Here is a 20,046-nt window from a genome sequence, read left to right as displayed (position 1 = left end):
TTTCACGGCAGAATCCCTTTTCACTGAGCAAAGCCATTAATATCCAAATAAATATTTGACTAGATATAGTTTATATTGGAATAAATCATGTCACATACATGCTACAATATTCCCCAAGGAGAATTGGAGCAAAAATAATCACTTTGACTCCCTGGTTAATGTTCTGGATAATTCTCCCAAGGGAAACACTCTCTATGATAATACCCTCGTATGAGCATCTCGATCTGAAATGTCACAGCTGAGATTAGAGCGGGGTTGACTCCCGGTGTACAGTGTATTCCCATGGAGTGTGGAAAAAACAAAACAAAATGGGTTTCAATATTACCGTAGCGGATTGAAGAAGCACAACCAAATATGTAAATATATACAAATATTTGATTGGATTATTACATTTGGGTATAGCATTTCTCTGTGAAAGTCTATTGCTGGAGACAATAATCACCAGTGAAAAGGAAAGAAGGTGTGATTGCATTTAAACTGAGCCCGTGCCCAACATCTCGGCATCGCTGTTAGATCGTGTGCAGGCCACAGGCATTGTCTAGGAGGGTTTGTATGAGCAGAATGCAGGTCACCAAATGTGACCACAGTGAGCTGTTGCCATCCGTTTCAATGTAAGGATTATCCACTATGAATTAAGACAGAGAAAACCCCTCTCTCTGGATGATGCTCAATGTGTGTGTGTGTGTGTGGGATCTCCTCTCATTGCTTGCCTCTCGTGGGATCCCCCACTCGGCCTAATCATTGTTTCTCTAACAGATAATTCTCAATGTCCTCACACGTGTCTGTGCGTGTGTTAATTAGCGCTGTGCCGGCTGAGTGTGCTCTTCCTTGTAATCACTTAATTAGGGGTGACGGCCCCGATGCTTGTTTACTGAATTAGCCATCCTCCTTAATTATCTAATTCACAGCGAGTCAACTGTCCTTGTTAATGAGCTCAGTGAAGAGGTGATATGCCGATGTGGCTGTGTGTGCACGTTTTTTTGTGTGTGTGTTTGTTTAAAAACACAAAAAGTGCCAACATAAATGTGACAATATGTTATATATACTGAGACAGCGAGCCATGCGACAGTAAAAAGCCAAATGCAGAAAAAGGGAAGCTGCAGCGATGTAAAATAGTGTGTGTATGTCACTTTCCTCTTCAGAGAACGGGTTACATAGGCATCACCAGACACTAGGCCATGCTCGTGGACTGCATATGAGTGCTGAGCCACATGCCTCAGCTTACTGTCGCCCTGATTCCCTGAGATTTAGTCATTAATGATAAAATCTACGTCCAAAAGAAAAGAATGAGAATAAAATCTCATGGTGAGTATGATTGATGGTTGCTTTAAATGGAGGCGTCCAGGGCTGGCTCTATTGTTTCTCCTGACCAGCCTTGCCACTTACTCCACCACCTCCACCCGACTCCTTCATGTGGATTAAGGCCTGCCGTTTATTTAACAGTTCATTTGAGCGAAGGGGTGACCAAGGTGAAGCCGGTGGGGGGGGTTGGCAGGGTGTGTGCTGTGCCGTTGCGGGACGTCCCTTGCGGGACAGTGCCAGGCTGCGCTGTGGGGAGACGAGACAGGGCCTCCCCAGTGGACTAATGCCCTGTAATGAAGATTAAGACTCAGTCAAAGACCATACTGTTCAGCCGAGATCGGAGGGAAGGAGAGAGATGGAAGGAGGGGGAGAGGGAAGGAAGTGAGGATAAAGGATAAAGTAGGGATGGAGAGGACAGAACCCCTGGTCTCAGAATGTGTTTGAGGGTGGATTATCCTTATTTGCAGCAGCAGGTATAGATACCGTGAAATGGAGAAAAAATGAATGCATAAAATAAGTGATAATTATAAAATAAATATATAAAGTCATTTTTTACATTGTGCATCGTGTTCTACATCTAAATTTCTGAACCAGCTGGGAAGAAAAACTGATTTTTGTCAACAATGCACTGACTGCATTACAAGCGATCACTATACATCATTATATAACTTTATGGAAAAATTTGTTGAAACAAAAACTACAAACTACACTCCTCAGGATAAGATTTGGTACATGCATTTGAGTCCTGTTTCAAATAAACAAAAGTATGTATACTTTTTCCTCTTTGCCGATGATAATAAAAATCATCCAGATGAATTATGAGAATTAAGTCAGAAGCAGCCAGAATTTTGACCAACAAATAGCAGTTACATGCTTAAATAACTGGTAAAATCACCCATCAGTGGTCATTAATACAGCTAATGTGTTGCTTACCTACACATCTAGCCGATATGGAGCTATACTATTTTTTTTGCCAAATCATGTCATAAATTTGTTTGTGTATTTATTATACGAGCTGTTATCTGCACAACAGCCACTCTTTCCGTGGTATAGAGACAGACATTTAAACACATGGTCTGGGATAAACTCACGGGTATTTGCCTATTGCATGTGCATGTGTGTGTCTGAGGCCCTGCTTCCAAGTAAGAAGACAGTTAACCAGAGCAGCCTCAACACACGGCACGCGTCACTTACCACTCTGTGGCTAAAAGCTCCCCTAAGACCCGTTATACCCAGACACACTGCCACTGTCTCCTGCCATTGCCTCATCCTTCACATCTACCACACCCCGAGTCTGTTTGCTCCCCTCCTACTCTTTTCTTTTTTACAAACAATTTTCAAATGTTTTGACTAACTAAAATATCCGCGATGTGCGGACACAGGGATGGATGGATGGGTAGGTGGGTGGGTGGAGAAAGGGGGATCTTTTTTCACATGACCTTGTGTTGGCGGGGCCAGCCTCTCACCCCCACTCCCTGTCTTTCTTCCCCAGACGGGCTGTGTCTGTGACTGGGCTGGCAGTTCTTGCCTCTCTTGGGCATTCTGGCATTCCTTCCCTGTCTTGCCCCCCATCCCCCTGCCTCCGGCTGTCTCTTGCCCTCTCAGGGTTTCCATCTTTACTGACGCTCACTCTCTTGCTTGAACTCTGTCTTTTGCCTGTCTATCCATGGACAGTGAGTTGTGTCAACACCTCCCCATCTCCCAAGGCATTTCTGTCCTTCCGCTTTTCAAGTTTATTAATGAAATGTTAAAAAAAAGGACATTTAAAGATTTGGCGTGGTGTGTCGAAAGCCCCCATTTTCTTTTATACATCACATGTATAGCTACTAAAGCACAGCATGTTAAAGTATTTTGTGAGATATTCTGAGCTGCAAAATAAAAAGATGAGATGCGGTGCAATATACTGCTGCAACAACTGGAAATTACATTAAAAGTTAGAGCTGAGTGTGACATGAGGACTTTCCTAACACAAAAGAAATACTCCCTCTTACAACGCATAGTTTCAAATGCACCCAGCCGTTCTCACGAACAGATGAAGGGAGATCCTTGTCTGACACGTGAAAATATTTTTGAAGAGCTGGACCACACAACTCTCTGTTCTCTGCCTCCCCCTGGCTCCCAAGTCTCCGTGGCAACGCCATGTGGGTCGTCATGTTATTATCACCAATGCTTGACCAGCCGGCCTTCTGCATTCACTCCGTCTGCCTTAATGGACTCACTGCTTTCTTGACAGACAAGACAAGAGTGTGTGTGTGTGTCTGTGTCTTTTGTGTGCGTGTGTTTTTTTTTACTTTTTTGAAGTGTGTGAGCGCCATATGTTCTTTAAAGCACACAAAGATGGCGGTAATCCTCCAAAGTGGGTACATTTTACCAATAAATAGTAAGGATAAAAGTTGTCATGTGAGATATTCAAATACTACAAAAGAATATCTAACAACCTCTTTTGACAATATAATGTCCCTGGGTTTACGGTAAACATCAGAATATCACCATTGGGATTAAGTTTAGGATTAAGCAAGACCTGAAAGTACCTTTTCTGGGATGATGAAATTTCAGCCGTAAAACACCTTTCCAGTTAGTAAAATATTAAAATATCACCTACAGTAGGCCTATGTTTGACAGGATATCCAAAGCTAGAGAAAGAAAATTACACAATATGTCAAAAAGTATTACACTTAGAAAAATTACCCCAGACATTGGAGTGTTTAAGAAAGGAATTTAGTTTCCTTAGACATTAGGGAGCGGGGGAACGGATAGCTCAGTGGTAGAGTTGGCGCCCCATGTACCGAGGCTAAGACGGCCTGCAACGGCCCCGGGTTCAAATCCGACCGGTGGCCCTTTCTGCATGTCATCCCCATCTCTTCCCCTCCTTTCACTCGCATGCTGTCCTATCACGATAAAGGCAAAAAGGCCAAAAAAATAACTTAAAAAAAAGACATTAGGGAGCAACAGTATGTCCTCTTATGGATAGTAAAAAAAAAAAAATGTGAAAGTGAGTGTGTGTGCGAGCGAACCCATATGACAGCCCCCGCAACTGTCAGACTATCGCCCTCCTCCTTTTGTTGGGTGACCCCAGAGAATGTGTTGGAATGGCCACTGGGAGAGAGATTATGGAGAGACAAAGACTGCAAGAGAGGGAACGAGAGAAGGATAGAGAGAGTGAAAGGCACAAGAAAAGAAGGGAGGGAGAGAAAGAGAGAGCAAGCGAGAGGTCAGGGAGCCAGCTGATGTGAAAGTGCCTCCGATCACCTCGTGCTTCTCCTCCGCCCCCTCGCTCTGTCTCTCTCTATCTGTTCCACTCTTTCTTTCTTTCGTTCCCACTTGAATTCCTCTCCCAGCGCTTCACTCCATTGTGACGTTCGGTTTTGATCAGCGATAACAACAGAGATGCGTCAGTCAGGGCCCACACACACACACACACACATGCACACACACAGTTAAAAGTGCCATTGCAAGTTAAAAAGTGGCGCTCGGACACACACAGGCATGAACACAGCAGTGACACACAGCAGTGGCCTTTGAGTGAAAGCTCCTCACAAGGCATAATGACAGCATTCTGCAGTGACCATAACTGGGACAGTTCCCACAGACAAGACAGGCCGAGAGAGAAAGAGCATTTCTTTCTGTCTTCACCTCTCCTCCTACACCCCACCTCCTCTCCAACAACCCTGACTTTGTCCAGACCATGAGACCTTCCATAGATGAACACTATTGGCTAACAAAGTCTGGACAGACGACTTGGTTGTCTTTAATCAACGTAACCAGCGATTAAAGAAACAATAAAGGAATATGCCAGCAAAGAAAAGTTTGTAGTTTGCTGAAAATTCTAAAAATACCAATGGAAACTGATCCAACCACCCCTGCAGCACAATCAATACATAAACAATAATGAGTCGATAAATGGTTCAATATGACACCACCAGCAAAACTTTAGAGCTATGGTGTAGAAGGAGTGTATTTGGGTTTGTGTGCACATTTTGAGTACTTGGAACATCTTGACCCGACAGATCAACAGCAGATTTACCGGAGTGGCTTGAGATGGATCTTTGTTGCCAGTGACATCCCTCCATCCTCGGCAAACGAGCAAGCTACAAACCTATCAGAGCCACCTTTCAAACTTACATGCACTGAGTATTTCGCGGGAGAATTCTTTTTTAATTTAACCTTCTCTAAGCACAGGTCGATGTTCGGAGGCAAGCGGTATGCTTTGAAAGATTATCCCGCCTTAGGATCCAAACATTCCCCAACATACATGATTTCGACCATGTGAGCTCAGTCTCTGCATATTTGTCTGCCCGTCTGCGAGGGGACCACTCCCCATCCCTCCGTTAACCTACCACACCAACATGGAAGCTCAGTGCTGACTGCCTCTGGTTTCAAACCACTTTCTTTTTCTCTTGTCTGACCTGACACAGTGCAGGATCTGGCGGTGTATATTTTGAAGGGGGGGGGGTGAAGGTGGTGGTACTGGGGAGGGGAGGGGGGGGCAGGTTACAGAGCCAAATGAAAACATGTCACTCAGGGCCCATTAAAACGTAACCCTGCCCAGCAGAAGAAAGGGACCTATATCATCATTAAGTCATCTCGGGGTGAAGCGAAAACCGCAAATATTATTCCTGCACCCCCTCAATACACACATGCTAACACACCCCTCCCCTTCTTTTCCTTCAGATGACAGAGAAGACGTGATGATTGGAGCTACGCCATGTTTGCTCACTGCCTGAGAATGACAAGAAGATGGTTTGGGAACTTCCTGATCATGCATCAGTTTGTATGTTTTCAAGAGCAGACATGAAGTAAATCACACTGGTAAAGTCGGCCGACTCTCTCACTTTGGGTAGACACACCTTTCCATCCATATATCTATCTTACCTACATGCTCATTACATTTTTAATTAAAGATTAATTCTCATCGTTTTAGTCAATAAAAAAAAAGAAAGAAAGAAGTTCAAACTATTTCTCACAATGTCCCAGAACCCATGTAAAGCATTCGGATAGCTTATTTTGTCTGACCTATCGTTGTTTAATAACTAACATTTTCTGATGATTGACTTGATTTTAAGACACATTTCAGCTCTACAGCCATCCATGCATCGTATCTATGCCATACTGTGTGGGTTGTTTTGGTAAATTCCAACTATCTAGGCCTTTCTATTTATGTTTCTGTGTGTGTAGAGCATATGGGTTTGGGCCATTTCCTGCTCTTTGGGCACATCACTCCACAGTCAAGTCATGGCCCTAGTGAACCGACTCATGGATATATAAAGGGAAGTGGATATAGTGTTGGAGGCGGAGCCCCGTTCATTACTATGACACACACACACACACACACACTTGGTCCAGCCTCAATCTCATTTACATTAACAGAGGAAGAAAATAACTCTGGATTTGGTTTTTGGTGCATTTTTTATTACTTTTAGGACATAATGGTATAAATAAGGGTTACTCAAGTGCTTGAATTGGGAAGTTAATTTACTGATTATTGTCCACTGATTAACTGAAGGCTCTTTTCTCTACAATGGTGTATTAGGCCATTGTAAAAAAAACAACAAAAAAACAATTATGGAGTCGGGCGAAAGGGTAATATAAGATGTGGTAACGCCAGCCGTCTGAATTTTGATGTTTATAGACAGTAATACCCATATTGTTGAGGTTACGGGAAAGTATCTTGTATCTTTGACTCCTCAAAGATCTGTGTTTTGGATGGATGGATGGATGGATGGATGGATGGAGAGTCCCCTAGAATATAATATATCTTGCACTCGGCGGCTCACATTACGGCAGTGTTTAATGATTGCATCTGTGGTGTGATGAGATTGATCCAGCCTTGCAAAGTGAAGGGATGTGGTACCTTAACAAAACAAACACTATTTTGACTATTTTTCAGATTTTTCTCTCTCGTAAATGTAGGACTTCATAATCTGGCAAATTTGTGAGCGTTTTCTTGTAAATTTGCCACGTTAATCTCAGAGAATGTCCACGTTCTTTACATACAGAGCCACCCCTGTAACCAGGGGGCATTTGTGACGTTCAGTAGTATGAAAAATGACTTGCCCCCGTGGCGCACCGGGGGTGGCAGTGATTATAATATCCAGATAATCATTTCAAACAAATTATCATAATTATCAATCAATCATGAGCCTATTTAAGCAGGGGGAGGGATGGGGGGAGTGCGGTGCTGTTGGCAGGGGGTAAACTATGGCCTGAAGCATTGGATCACTTCTGTGACCCATGAGCCTCCCTCTGTCCACATAATAGCCCTCATACATTTAGGGTCATTTAGCTAGCATATTTAGAGATTCAATTCCCCAGCTTGATATGGGAAAACAGACATCCACACACCACTGCATGCACATACACACATGCACTCACAACTGCAGCTGACCCCCATTTGGCTCCCTAGTCTTTCAACATGGAGTGGGAAAAATCTACTTATAGGTCAGAGTTCATATCAACCCCTCTCATTTTCTCATTTACAAATAATGCTGCATCCAAACACACACATTTACTTCTGCATCACAATGCAGATGGAACAACGACTAGACTTTGAATAAAAAAAGCACATATCTGTCAAGAATAGAAAGAAAGGCATGAATCGCTATCTGTAAACCATCAGTGCTGAAGAGAAATATGTGAGGCAGGCATGTCCACCTTCACTCAGACAAATAAGAGAGGAAGAGTGACACCGGCGGAGTAACGGGGACTTGATCGTCTTAAAGAGATATTTCGCTGTATCTTTTCACAGTAAATCCCCGGTGAAAGCAGCATGAACTGATTCAATCTCAGTAGTATTGAGAGGTGAATGAATGGAGAGAGAGAGAGAGAGAGAGAGAGAGAGAGAGAGAGAGAGAGAGAGAGAGAGAGAGAGAGACAGAAAAATGAGAGACAGAGAGATAGAAGGAGAGAGAGAGAGATAGATAGATAGTAGCCTTTGGGGGAGATGATCGTCTTGGGAAAAAAGCAATCAGTGCTCATTGATTTTCCTGCTGGTTGAATGGAGGGTGTCTATCTGGAAGTCATTATCTGCCATCTGATCTGCTGGAGTGTTTACACACGTCGGGATGGACAGCAGCGCTCTTCTGAAGATGAGGATTAACACACAAACACACACACACACTCTCACAACACACACACAGAGCACAGACTGCCTTCTTACCCTCTGCTCCCTATCTGGCTACCACTTTTAAATCCAATGAATCCAAAAAGAAACACAAGTCTTACAGTACCCAATTACCGTTCACACATACACACACTTAAGTGTATGTGCAGTGTGTGAATGAGAATATACGTAAGCAGGGACAGCTAAACAGACGGATAGTCCTGTTTTGTATAGCTGGACCGTACCAAAACCAAGCAATTCCCATCAATAGCCACTGATAGCAATCTATATCTCCCACAACACCATCGGCTGAGAGGGAGGGAGGAGGATGAAATGAGTGAAAGAGGATGGATGAAGTAAGAAGACAGGGAATTCCGATAACACATGTTTTGATTTTCTGTGGGTGGGATGTGAAGACGTATGTGTGTAAGCCAATATGGCTTGATCCATATCTAAGCAAGTGCTGTATATGTAGCCAAGGCCTTAAACTCTCTCTCTCTCTCTCTCTCTCTCTCTCTCTCTCTCTCTCTCACACACACACACACACGCACACACACACACACACACACACACACAGCAGTTTTCTGTAAGTGGATGGAGAAGCTACAAAAACATCTTTGCTTCCGTTTTATCCCTCGTCTTAACCCCGACTCTGCAGTGCCCCCATTTGTCTTTACATTCTTTTCACACTGAGTCAGCATGGAATGAACCACTGATTGTGGTTAGTTTGATTTGTCGGTGCTCGGAGAGGCCGGAATTAATCCGTGACCATAGTGGCCGAAATACAGTTTACATCCACTTGATAGTGTGCACTGTTCTAATATTCCCCTTTATATAAAATATATATAACACACATAATAACATCTGTTTTAATAAAGCTCAGAAACAAATGAGAACTAACACTTGCAGTCATGCAAACACACACACACACACACACACACACACACACACACACACCTTTCTGAAGTGAAGTAGTTTATTCACAAGCTACAACTCAATTAACATTCTGCCTTAATCAAGCGTAGCAATGTTAATGACATGGTGGAGAAAGGAGAAGTCAATGTTTATGTGCATGTGCTCATGACCTGTGTTTGTGTGTGTGACTGCACGATGTGGATGAATGAGTCATGTCATAAGGAATGGCTCATGCATAATTTCATTCATATTCATAACAGGCATGTGGCCTGCCACCGCCCGATGAGGGCCCACCGCAACTCACACTCTGCATAATGAGATGTGGCCAGTGTGTGTGTGTGTGTGTGTGTTTTTATTGTATGTATCGTAGGTAAGCATACTGTATGTCTGTATTCTGTGTGAGCCTGTGTGTTGCACATCACGCTCCTATTAGTGCATTTGTGTGTGTATTTGCGTCTTTGCACTAGTGTAAATAGCTAGCTAAATAACTAGCGTGTAAATGTGTGTGCGTGCCGAGGTGGTTAGGTAGTTTATAAAAAACGTCTCGGTTTTTCCACATTGTACGAACATGTGGGGAACAGGGACCGGCCCAAACCACCTGCGGTCAACGCTTAAAAAAAGCTCATTGACTAATGTAGGATTTCAAATCAACCAAGCAGTCTGGGATTTGCATGCCTGCCTGTTTATAGAGGGAATAGCAACAAGACCCTTGACCTGAAATGTAAATGAGGAAATGTAAGTGATTTTGTTTTTCTAAGGGCCATACTGGTCATAAATGTAAATTACGCCAAAAGACATTCTAAGTGAAATAGGTCTTGCTAAGGCGTCTCCTCTCACACACTGCTTTTATTAAGGGGAGCTGGATTATGCATTGAAAAATAGTCCACCATTAGTTCTGCTCCTGATGTTTTGACCGTCCCGTCATGTAAGATAAGGCACACGGAAACTTTGGAGACAAATTCCACATCTCATTTTCAATTTCTCTGAAGGCTAAATCCATGATGGACGGCACTCATGAGACATAATGATGTTTTTAGCTCTGTTCTGTCAACCAACATTAATCAAAGTCCCCTCGAAAACTGTAAACAAATGCTTTCATTTAAAGCTCGTATTTCAACCATTTTGTATTGTATTATTATAGTTATGCCAGTCAATCAGTTTTGAATTGAAAAAAAAAAAGTAAAAAACTATAATGCCCATAGTGGGTTTTGGAGTATTTGGAATGCTGCTGCTAAACTACAAATATGAACTGCTCCACTTAAACTGAATAATAACGACTCATAATTTACTGCCGTCCCATTTTCAACCATTGATTTGGGTTTCAACTATCTTGCCATTGACTTGACTCGGAGCTGCGCCTGCATGGAATCATTCATTCTTGAGAAAGAGTGTCCACTCTGCTGCAGCATTGTTCTTTCACGGACCATTAGATGGACATGAATTCTCTCGCTGTCCTTTCTTGACCCGGTGACTCTGGCCGTAAAAGCAAACTGCCCAGCCTCTTCAATAAATTTATCACCTCATAAAGTGGTCAGTGACTGGTCAATGGGACGTATCGGTCACAGTGTGTGTGCGTGTGTCAGTTTTTTTTTCTTAAAGAGAGACTTTCTGGTGTTGATAAGAAAAGCTCATAAGTCACTCAAAAGCTCGACATTGAATGCAGCATGAAAAGGATGATTTATTTATTCAAGTCAAGTACGCTCTGCTGGGGCTTTTGTAGAAATCTTAGAAAACGTAACACTAATTATAATATTCTATTAGAATAATATCGTTATTAAAAAAACTGTATGAATCAAAGCATGTAGATCGTTTTCTGTACACCAGAAAACCGCAGCTGGGCTTGCATGTCGGTAGATATTGAATGTACTGTATATGTGCTCTAGCAGACTCAGAGGAGTTGTTTTTATTTATTTCACCCACAAACACAATGACATTTGACGCCATTGACGTATAGGTAAACCCAGCATGACAGTGGGCATACAAGGCAGGGGCACAGATATTCCTAAAAGAGCATAAAAAGAGGAAACTATTCTACCTTTTTGATGCAGCTGTCAGGGGAGGCTTCGTCATGGTCATTCATCATCTGCTAAGAAAACACACAAACAAAAAGACATTGTTAAAGTACTTAATGGTAAGAAAAACCTTCAGTCATTCAAAAGTCACGCAGCACAATGAGCAAGACAACGACTACGTGACTTGGTTAAAATCTGTTTATGAAAGCATTTAAAGACAATATTGATTCCTGAGCTTCACAGGGCTTCGGCCATGGGTTGTGACCGTCGCCGCTTGATGACACGAGCACAGCGTGTTCACAGTTCATCACACAGACCCTCTGGGCTACAAATGTGACCAGAGGGATACAATAATGGACTGAGGGGTCACAGAAACACATGCAGAAGCAAACATAGCACCACACACACACACACACACACACACACACACACACATACACTCTGATGAATGAATGCCCCATAGATTTGACGTTAATTCTCCGCTTCAGCGTTGCAGGAAATTTCGCTGAGACCGTGTCTGTGAGTTTGTGTGTGTGTGTATAATTAAGCCTTCCAGCAATATTTACTGGGGCAGATGGGTGGTAGAATGCTCCCAGTGTCTGCCAGAGGAAATGAAGGAAGTGGGGGAATGATGAAGAGATGGGGCTGCCCTGCTGCAATGAGGGGGCATTTCACATAATGGCAACCCAGAGTCTCTCTCCGTCTGTCTGTCTCTTTCTCTCCCTCTCTGAAGCCCATTGATGGCAACTGTGGATCAAAGAAGAGATGCAGACTGTTTTCAGAGCAGTTTTAGGTGGGGTGGGGGATCAGCCAGGTACTTTACAGAGTTTAAGTGAAATTAGGCCTATAAAACTTCTCCGAGCACAGACACGCGACCTATCTGAGCCTCCCTTTTCCTGCACCCTATCCTCCCCATCTGCCCTTTCACAGTAGGCGTGTTGTTAGGGTGTTGTGACAAGACTGGTTGCCTTTACATTAGAGCTGACATATTGAAGTTTGTATTTCCTAAACCAGCGTGGCCCACCGTGATTGGCAAAGAGACGTTTTATCTGCTGTGGAATCTGCCATGGAAACTGTGGAGCCATTCTTTCAATTCTGGTATACAGCAACTTCTTTTATGCACCTTTCTATACAAGGCCTCAATTCACAGGAGGAGATTATGAATTGTGTGTATGAGCTTGTGGATGTGTGCACTCACATATGCCTCTAGATGAAGGTGTCCATGCTGTAAGTTGCTCTGTAGAATTATTAATTCTCCCAGTGAAATAGAAAAAGCGTTATCTCAACAAAAGTTCACTCTCAAGTTCTCTTTCTCTCCTCACACTAAACAGAAAATCAGATGGGCCATATGTGCACCGGCGTGCCGTACAGAGTGGTTTCCTAAATTAAGCTGTCAAGGAGTCGGTTTCTCAGCCTCAGCAAATGGGAGCAATTACACCACAGATACTTACAAGAGTGTTCTCAGCCTACTTACACATCATCTAAACCTTTACAGAAGCATCCTGTTCCTGAACTCAGCTCCAAGCAACGCAACAACATGTCACCCCCTCCCCCACACATGAGGTGCTGTGTCCCTCACGGCCAATCAAATTTGTCACATCGTTTTGACTCCGAACTGGATTTTGAATAAGTGGAGGTGAAGTAACTTTCCTCAAAATGCGATCGTGTTTCCATGATGAATGATCAGATGAACGCGCAAAGCTAAGGAATCTTTTTCACAGTTGTTATGAGAATGTATTCTAGGCGCACTACCATCACAGTATGTATTCATGACTCTAAACACACATATTTTAGGTTTATGTCAAGTGCACAGGGATGAAAAACTGTAATGCCACCATATACGCTGCTCTGAGAAATAAATATTTTTTAAAGAGCTACATATTCTTATGTGCTGGTTTGAACAAACAAAAGAGAGAGAAATAACAAAATGGTAAATTTGCCTTTAAAACAAACATTACATTTTTCTCTTAATCTATTCCTCTCTTTGTTTTGTTCAGTCGGTATGCTTGTGATTTTAAAACATGGCGATAGAGTAGACTGTGAAATATAGAAGGAGAGAGCGTTAAAGAGAGGGAGAGAAAGAGAGAGGACTTCCCCTTTCTTGTAATGCACAAGACCAGCTGCAACAGTTTACAAAACCAACAGCTTGGCTGGGTCATCTAAAATGCTACCAGCCGTTCAACACTATAGGACAATTTCTGGACTTTCCCCCTGCACTGTTCAGCTACACGCCAAGTGTAAATATGTGTGTGTATCAAATTGTGCAACAGTAACCTAAAACTGTAGAAGACATGCAAGCAGACATGCGTGGTTTTACTGATGCCTTAATGTCTTTCAGCTTCAGGTGGGGGGGCCGGGACGGTGTGGCTTTCTATGGTCCAAACTTCAGTACTGGGTACAGAAAGACTGAGCTGACTGTCAGGAAAATGCTAATTATAAAGCTTCCTGGCATTGCATTCTATGCAATTGGGATCCACATTGTTGTTGTCTGTTGAGAAGTTACCCAATGAGGTCTTTTTTTGGTGAAAAGCAAGGGTTTTAGAAATGATGACAATAACTGTAAAACAATGGCAGGTGGAGAGGCTCTTTCAACACTGGCATTATGTACTGCGCGCATACACTCACACACTGACACACACACCAGACAAACACACACAGAATAGCCTAGCCTTGCAGCAGGACCCCGCCAAGCAAATAAATAAGCTATTAATTATGGAAGGAAAATGTGATTGGCCACTGACTGGCGGCGCGATGATTTATTGCACATGCCACCGTCATCTCAAAGTGACTTTTACGCTGGGTCGGTGAGACAGGTCGGAATAGAGACTGGCCTATGTTGAGAGGGATAGATTTTCCACTACACAGAGAGAGGTAAAATTGTCCATTTGTTCTGTATCTACTCTGCTGAATGCTGACATGTCAATATGTCTTATGGGAAAGAGAAAACACTGAAGCGAGGGTAATTAGAAAGTGTGCAAGTGTGTGTCTGGGCACACAAACTTCTCTCTCTGGCCCACATGACCTCAAATATAAACAAATCCAGCCGTGGCTTGATGAAAGTGCAGCCACCTGCAGAATCCTTCCACCGAGAGCTGTCCAGACCCTCATTATGGGTGTGCGTAAACGTGTGTGTTTGTGTATGTGAGAGAATGTGTGCATGTGTGTGTGTGTGAATCTCACCATGTCTGTGGTGTGTGCTTTCACACCAGGCGGGAGGGAAAACCCCACCATTATTAGTGTTTCATAGCGCAGGTTTTGTTGTTGGACAGAGTCAGGAGTTTTTCAACACCACTTTAGCACCATTCGTATTGACATGCCGTGATGACCAAGCGGACAAAGAAAACACGACGTGGGGAGAGACACTCAGTAAGTGGACTGCCTCATTGTTTTCACAAGACCTGTCACAGCCTAAAACACATGACTGAGTGAGATCCCGCTCAGTTTATTTCCAGAACTCATTTAACATGAAAAAACAGCAGAAATGTCCCATGAGGGATTTCTGCAAAGGGCCCACAAAGCATATGTGGTGGTTTTGCATGTATGGCTCAAGTCAAGCCTTCACAGAATGGCCCATACATCATGACTTCTAGTCACACCAATGACAAGGCTGAGTAAGTAGCCATAGCAACTAGAGGAGGACCTCAAAAAGCTTGCTCATCATCCTCAGGCGTGCGGAGAAGAAGAGGGCCCCACGTAGGAAAATGTTAGCATTCTGTCGCCAAAAACAATTCTCCTCAACTCTGGATAATATGAGGCAATACAGAAACACGGCCCAATGGATGGCTGCGGATGTCACAAAGCCGCAAGTTTCCAAAAAGAACCAGCAGCAAACAAACCTCAGAGCTTTTTGAAGCAGCGCCCTGACTGACAACCCATTGGCTGCAAGAGCCACACCAAGAAAGCCACAAATTGAAAGTTTTGCTATGCATTTATTGGGAACTTTTGCAGCTTTTTGGCACGTTGACAGGATTTCATTGTGGTGGCAATGGCCTGGAAGGGTTATTGATCTTTTTGACGTATGGATGGGAAAGGAAGCTGTCTTTCGCTGTGGGTCGTGTTGAATAATAAACTGCAGAGAAAGTGTATTTAGAAGGGGGGGCTCTGTTTCTCATTGCTGGATCCTTTAAAATAGGAGCTAACCATCATGTCAAACATGATCTCAACAAATAGATCTGACTCCTCTGACTCCAAGATACTGGCAAGTCTGATCGGAACACTTTACAATCAATGAAACGGCACGACTGCTCCAAAAAAGGAAGAAAAAGAAGTGGGGATATCAAGTCTCCAGTGTTTTTCTCTAAGTTCTCTTGCTATCATTTGAACTCCTGATAAAACCTTTTACACGTTCCTGCCAGAATCCAAGATTGTTTGACTAAGGATACACGTCTGATTCAGTCTGCTTTTAAGCATGAAGTCAGATGGTGCCTGGTAGTAGTTCCAAGTCCCTTCTCTGGCTTGTCCTTTAAAAGGGTGTAAAATGAAGCTATTTCTGGGCTTCCCTTAGATAGAGGCCTTGACTGCTGAGACAAGAGCTATGACTTCTTAAAAACATGCCTCAACAATGAGGTTGCTCACTAAGTTTAAGCAGCGAGGTAGGGGAACCAACGCAGGGGAGGAGGACAAATGTGTACTGCTGAATACCAGGAAAATGGGCGTCCATCAGATAAATTATATTCATGATGACTTTAATAAGGTGAAGACTTAAGGTGTTAGGCCAAGGCAAACACAATGGGAGTGCTGATAGTGAAACTCCCTCTCTGTCTGGGTTGATAGAGAAGGTAATTATAAATATAATCACTGTTTGGTGCCTTATCTCCATCTTTATTTTGCTGTAAACCTTAATGTGAGAAAATTACACGGTTCATTTGTAAAAGCAAAAGAAACCGACGGCAAAGGAATGCATGAGATGCCATTGTCTGAAAGAGGATCAGATTAGCTTGCCACATATCACACCGTGCAAAATGCTAACACGGTTACCCAACCCTACATCTCAGATGGGTCTATGCAGGGTGCGGCCTGTGACGGAACTGAGAACTGTTGGTGAGATAGAGCTTTGCACACAAAGGTTAGATTTGGAAAGCAAACACTCTGAACTATTGTGTGACTCTGGAAAGTCATGGCCACTTGTCAAATACAAACGGCTGATATTTACAGAACGAGCGGTGACCCCGTGTGTCCTAAGAGCCTTTGTGTGATTTATGAAGAAAATGTCACAGTGAAATATCCCGCCAGGGTTTGCATTGACTCCGGACAGGCTTGTCTCATCATTTCAATGTCCTGTATGATTCACAGGTCTTGCATAGACATGTGCAGTTTTGGTGCCACACATTATACACTTGGTACAAATGAGCGGATTCAATACTTGTGTTCATAAATCAGACAGTTGCAGCATTTGAACTAATTTCTCTGTGAGAAAGTAATGCTACAAGGTGAGCTTTGCACTTAGTCAGCAAACAAACCTTGGGAAAGAAGCTCACTTTCATGAATAGAGAGTGAGAGGAATGCAAGGGGAGGTGGAGGGAGCAGGACGAGAGCAGGATTCTGCAAATTTATTAAGAGGGTCATATTTTAATGGGGGCCTTGTATGACCATCCATCACCTGACGTCCAAGGCCCCTTATCCTTTTAAGGCTGTTGACTCTGAACTTGATATCGACAGAACCATACAGATAAATTATCTGCTTGGCCTTCGCTTTATTGATAAGTCATTTGGGCAGATGATCAGTAATAATCATAAGTGAATAAGGGTGTGCCGATAGATCTTCTGCTAGCAGATGCTGTGACAGCTGCAGGATTGAGGCCCAATAAATAACCCTACCTTTTGATTAAGAGGATTGCCTACACAGCATCGGCAGCTGCTGTGGCATGCCTTTCAGATGATGATATATCACATCCTCCCTCTTCATTTTGATAAAGGTTGCAGTTTATCGATACGTTGCAGCAGGAAGAAAAAAAAAATGTCTTATTTCTAACGATCTCCTATTCTTCCCATGACACACATTGCCTTGGAGCAAGACATGGGGTTATGGGAGAAAGATTTAGGGTCTTGACTTGAAGGCATATAGATCGAATCAAAGGTCACGCCACGGATACTTTTTATTTCACATACCTCAGCTGAGCGAGATGCCTGCGCAGCCTATGCATTTATGGATGTTTATGTTTATGCACTACATAAATCTGATATTGGCTTTTCAGCTCAGCAATGTCATATGTTTCATATCTCCATTTCCCCTTGCAAACTGAATTTGTGTATTTAGAAATATACACCGGACCACACTGTCTGTCCCTCTGTCTAGTGCCAACATGAATCCCTAATTCAAACCAGGAATTCCTTTTGGTAGGTAGAGAAGGACGCGGAAACACAGAGATGGGATCTCTCATCACATCAGGGGCTTTTTGGACAGCAGCCACTGAGATATTGTCACGTGACGACGGATAACTGGCGAGTAAATTGCATATCGTTTATCAGGGTCCGGCTAAATATTTACACCGTTTGCATATTTCAACGTAAACAGAGGGGCTTTTGGTAGCTTTTCATTCCTCCACTCTCCTTCTTACTTCAAATCCAATATATGGAGACGGAGAAGACGCTGGCTTAAACAAGAAGACTGGATGTGGACAGAAGTTAGACAGAGAACAAGGCAGAGGGAAATGACGAGACATTTTGATACAGCTAGTATCTGTACTTGTGTGTGTTAGTCGGTCAGGTATCCCCCACCAAATCCATCCTGTGGCTTTTCTGCATTTTTCACCCACACATACACACACATATGCGAGGAGTTTGGGCGCGGGCCCAAACAGAAGTGAAAAGTCTCTAGTGACTCAGAGGCTGAGTGCATGTATATATGGGTCAGTGCCTGGGACAAGCAAGGGCTTTCTTTAGGGCTCTGAGGGTTTATACCAAGGTCAAGCCCTACACACTATGATGATGATGATGATGATGATGATGCTTGAGAAGGCCAAAGTCACTCCAAGTGACTCGCTGATGAGATTTTCCAGCAGATAAACAAACAAGGATTTCCGGCTCTGGGGTATAAGTGTGTTTTTGTTTGTGTGCAGCAGCGTATTTTCGGATATACAAGTTTGATCTGATGCACCAAACAGACACAACTTATACACACACACACACACACACACACACACATACACACACCATAACCATTACATATTTACAGATCGATTATCAAACTCCTCCCACAGGTCCTCTGTCTTCTCTACACTCAAAGCATCCACTTGGTTCATTTATTCAGCCTGTCTTCACTCTCAATGGTCTTTTTTGTATTGGTGTGGCCTCTGAGTTTAGAGGGAAGATGTAGAGCTTAGATATCAGGTCATCAGTGGAACAGAGGTGAATGGTGTGGCGTGTGCTGAGGAAAGAATAAGCGGATTATAGTTTTAATAGGACACTCTTATTACTGAGGTAGCATGTGTTTTTAGTTGCTTTTATTGCACATCATTAAACATGACGCCTTCCTTCCTTTTAACCGAATCTGACCAACCGCAGGAATAAAGAGTGGGTTTCCGCATTCTGCAAGGCCATCAATGAGTAGGGTCAAAAACGCTTTTCAAAAGGTTTTTTATTTCAAACGCAAGTAACTGAAGCACGTACACGATATAAATACCAACAATAATAACGGCAGCTTAATAGTTGTAATGACTGCCATTAGCATGTGTATCGTTTGGAGTACGATGTGGAGATAAAACACAAAAAGCATTTGTCTTTAACAAATGGTCTGTAACTAGCGCAATGTTTATCCTTGTGATTTCTTCTGGTGGCCAATCAGATTATTTGTACGGTGGAAACGTATAAAGACCAGTGTAGTTACGCCCGCTGCTACTGCCAAAAGATACTGTCTCGGCATACTGGCTACAAATGTTTGCTTTCACCACGGTGGCCGGTGTGGAAGGCATTTTGCGTAGGTTTAGGCAGAGGGGAAATTATTGCCAAATGCATGTGATTATTTTATCATGTTAAAATTCTGTTCTTTCAACAGACATTAACAAATTGTAATACAATTTGGATAATGGTATTAAAGCGTCAACAGTCTTTCGGACTGTAACAACGAAATAACTAACGATACAAAAACTGTCTTCAGATTAAAAGATCTTTTTTAACTTGCTACACTCGACAACCAAAATACACTCTAAAGAATATTTGGAGACACACCAGAATAACATTGAGAAATGATTAATTGCGCCTATTGTGCGAATGAATTCTCCACCATTCTGCTCTGATTGATTCGCCCAGTCTAACATTTGTTGCTGCACAGCAACCTCTTTGGGGCTCTCATTCTCCCTGTCCTGTGTTTTTTTTTCTTCTTCTTCTTTCCAACCCTCCCTCCGTCTTTCTGTACAAACAGACACACAAATACACACACGCACACTCCATTTATCCTTGCTCTCAAGAGATAGCAACATTTATCACCACGAGAGCTGTCTCCAAGTCCACAGGATCAACCCATCACCTCCACAATAAATGTCAAGCTGTCATGATTTATGCAGCTAATGAAATTGATTAGACGGCCACAATGTCCCAGAACATTGTAATCGCGTGATTCACCACTGTCCTGTTTACTCAACTTGCTTGAAGAGCAACGTCTGTGTGTGTCTGGGATGAAACGGCACTGGGTGGTAAAAACCAGGTTGCGATACATCTTGTCAACCACCGCTTGACAATGATACAGTTGCATCTCTGGAGCCTCTGTCATCAGTCTTTATG

General features: G+C 43.0%; 1 protein-coding gene across 10 annotated transcripts in view; it reads right to left on the bottom strand.

Moving 5' to 3' along the window:
- The window catches only part of prdm16 (PR domain containing 16), a 166,607-nt gene that overhangs the window by 67,891 nt on the left and 78,670 nt on the right, over positions 1 to 20,046 (bottom strand). For 7 of the 10 annotated variants that reach the window (XM_084016445.1, XM_084016443.1, XM_084016447.1 and 4 more), the window contains exon 3: positions 11,352 to 11,402. In XM_084016445.1, coding sequence (XP_083872571.1) covers positions 11,352 to 11,402 — 51 coding nt within the window. The remainder of the gene's footprint in view (positions 1 to 11,351; positions 11,403 to 20,046) is intronic. The other 3 variants (XM_084016446.1, XM_084016450.1, XM_084016452.1) reach the window with 1 other exon arrangement.

This window comes from Eutrigla gurnardus (assembly GCF_963514095.1).
Source record: "Eutrigla gurnardus genome assembly, chromosome: 8".
Lineage (NCBI taxonomy): Eukaryota > Metazoa > Chordata > Actinopteri > Perciformes > Triglidae > Eutrigla > Eutrigla gurnardus.
The sequence above is the reverse complement of the archived record's forward strand: the minus strand, read 5'-3'. Positions and strand labels throughout refer to the sequence as shown.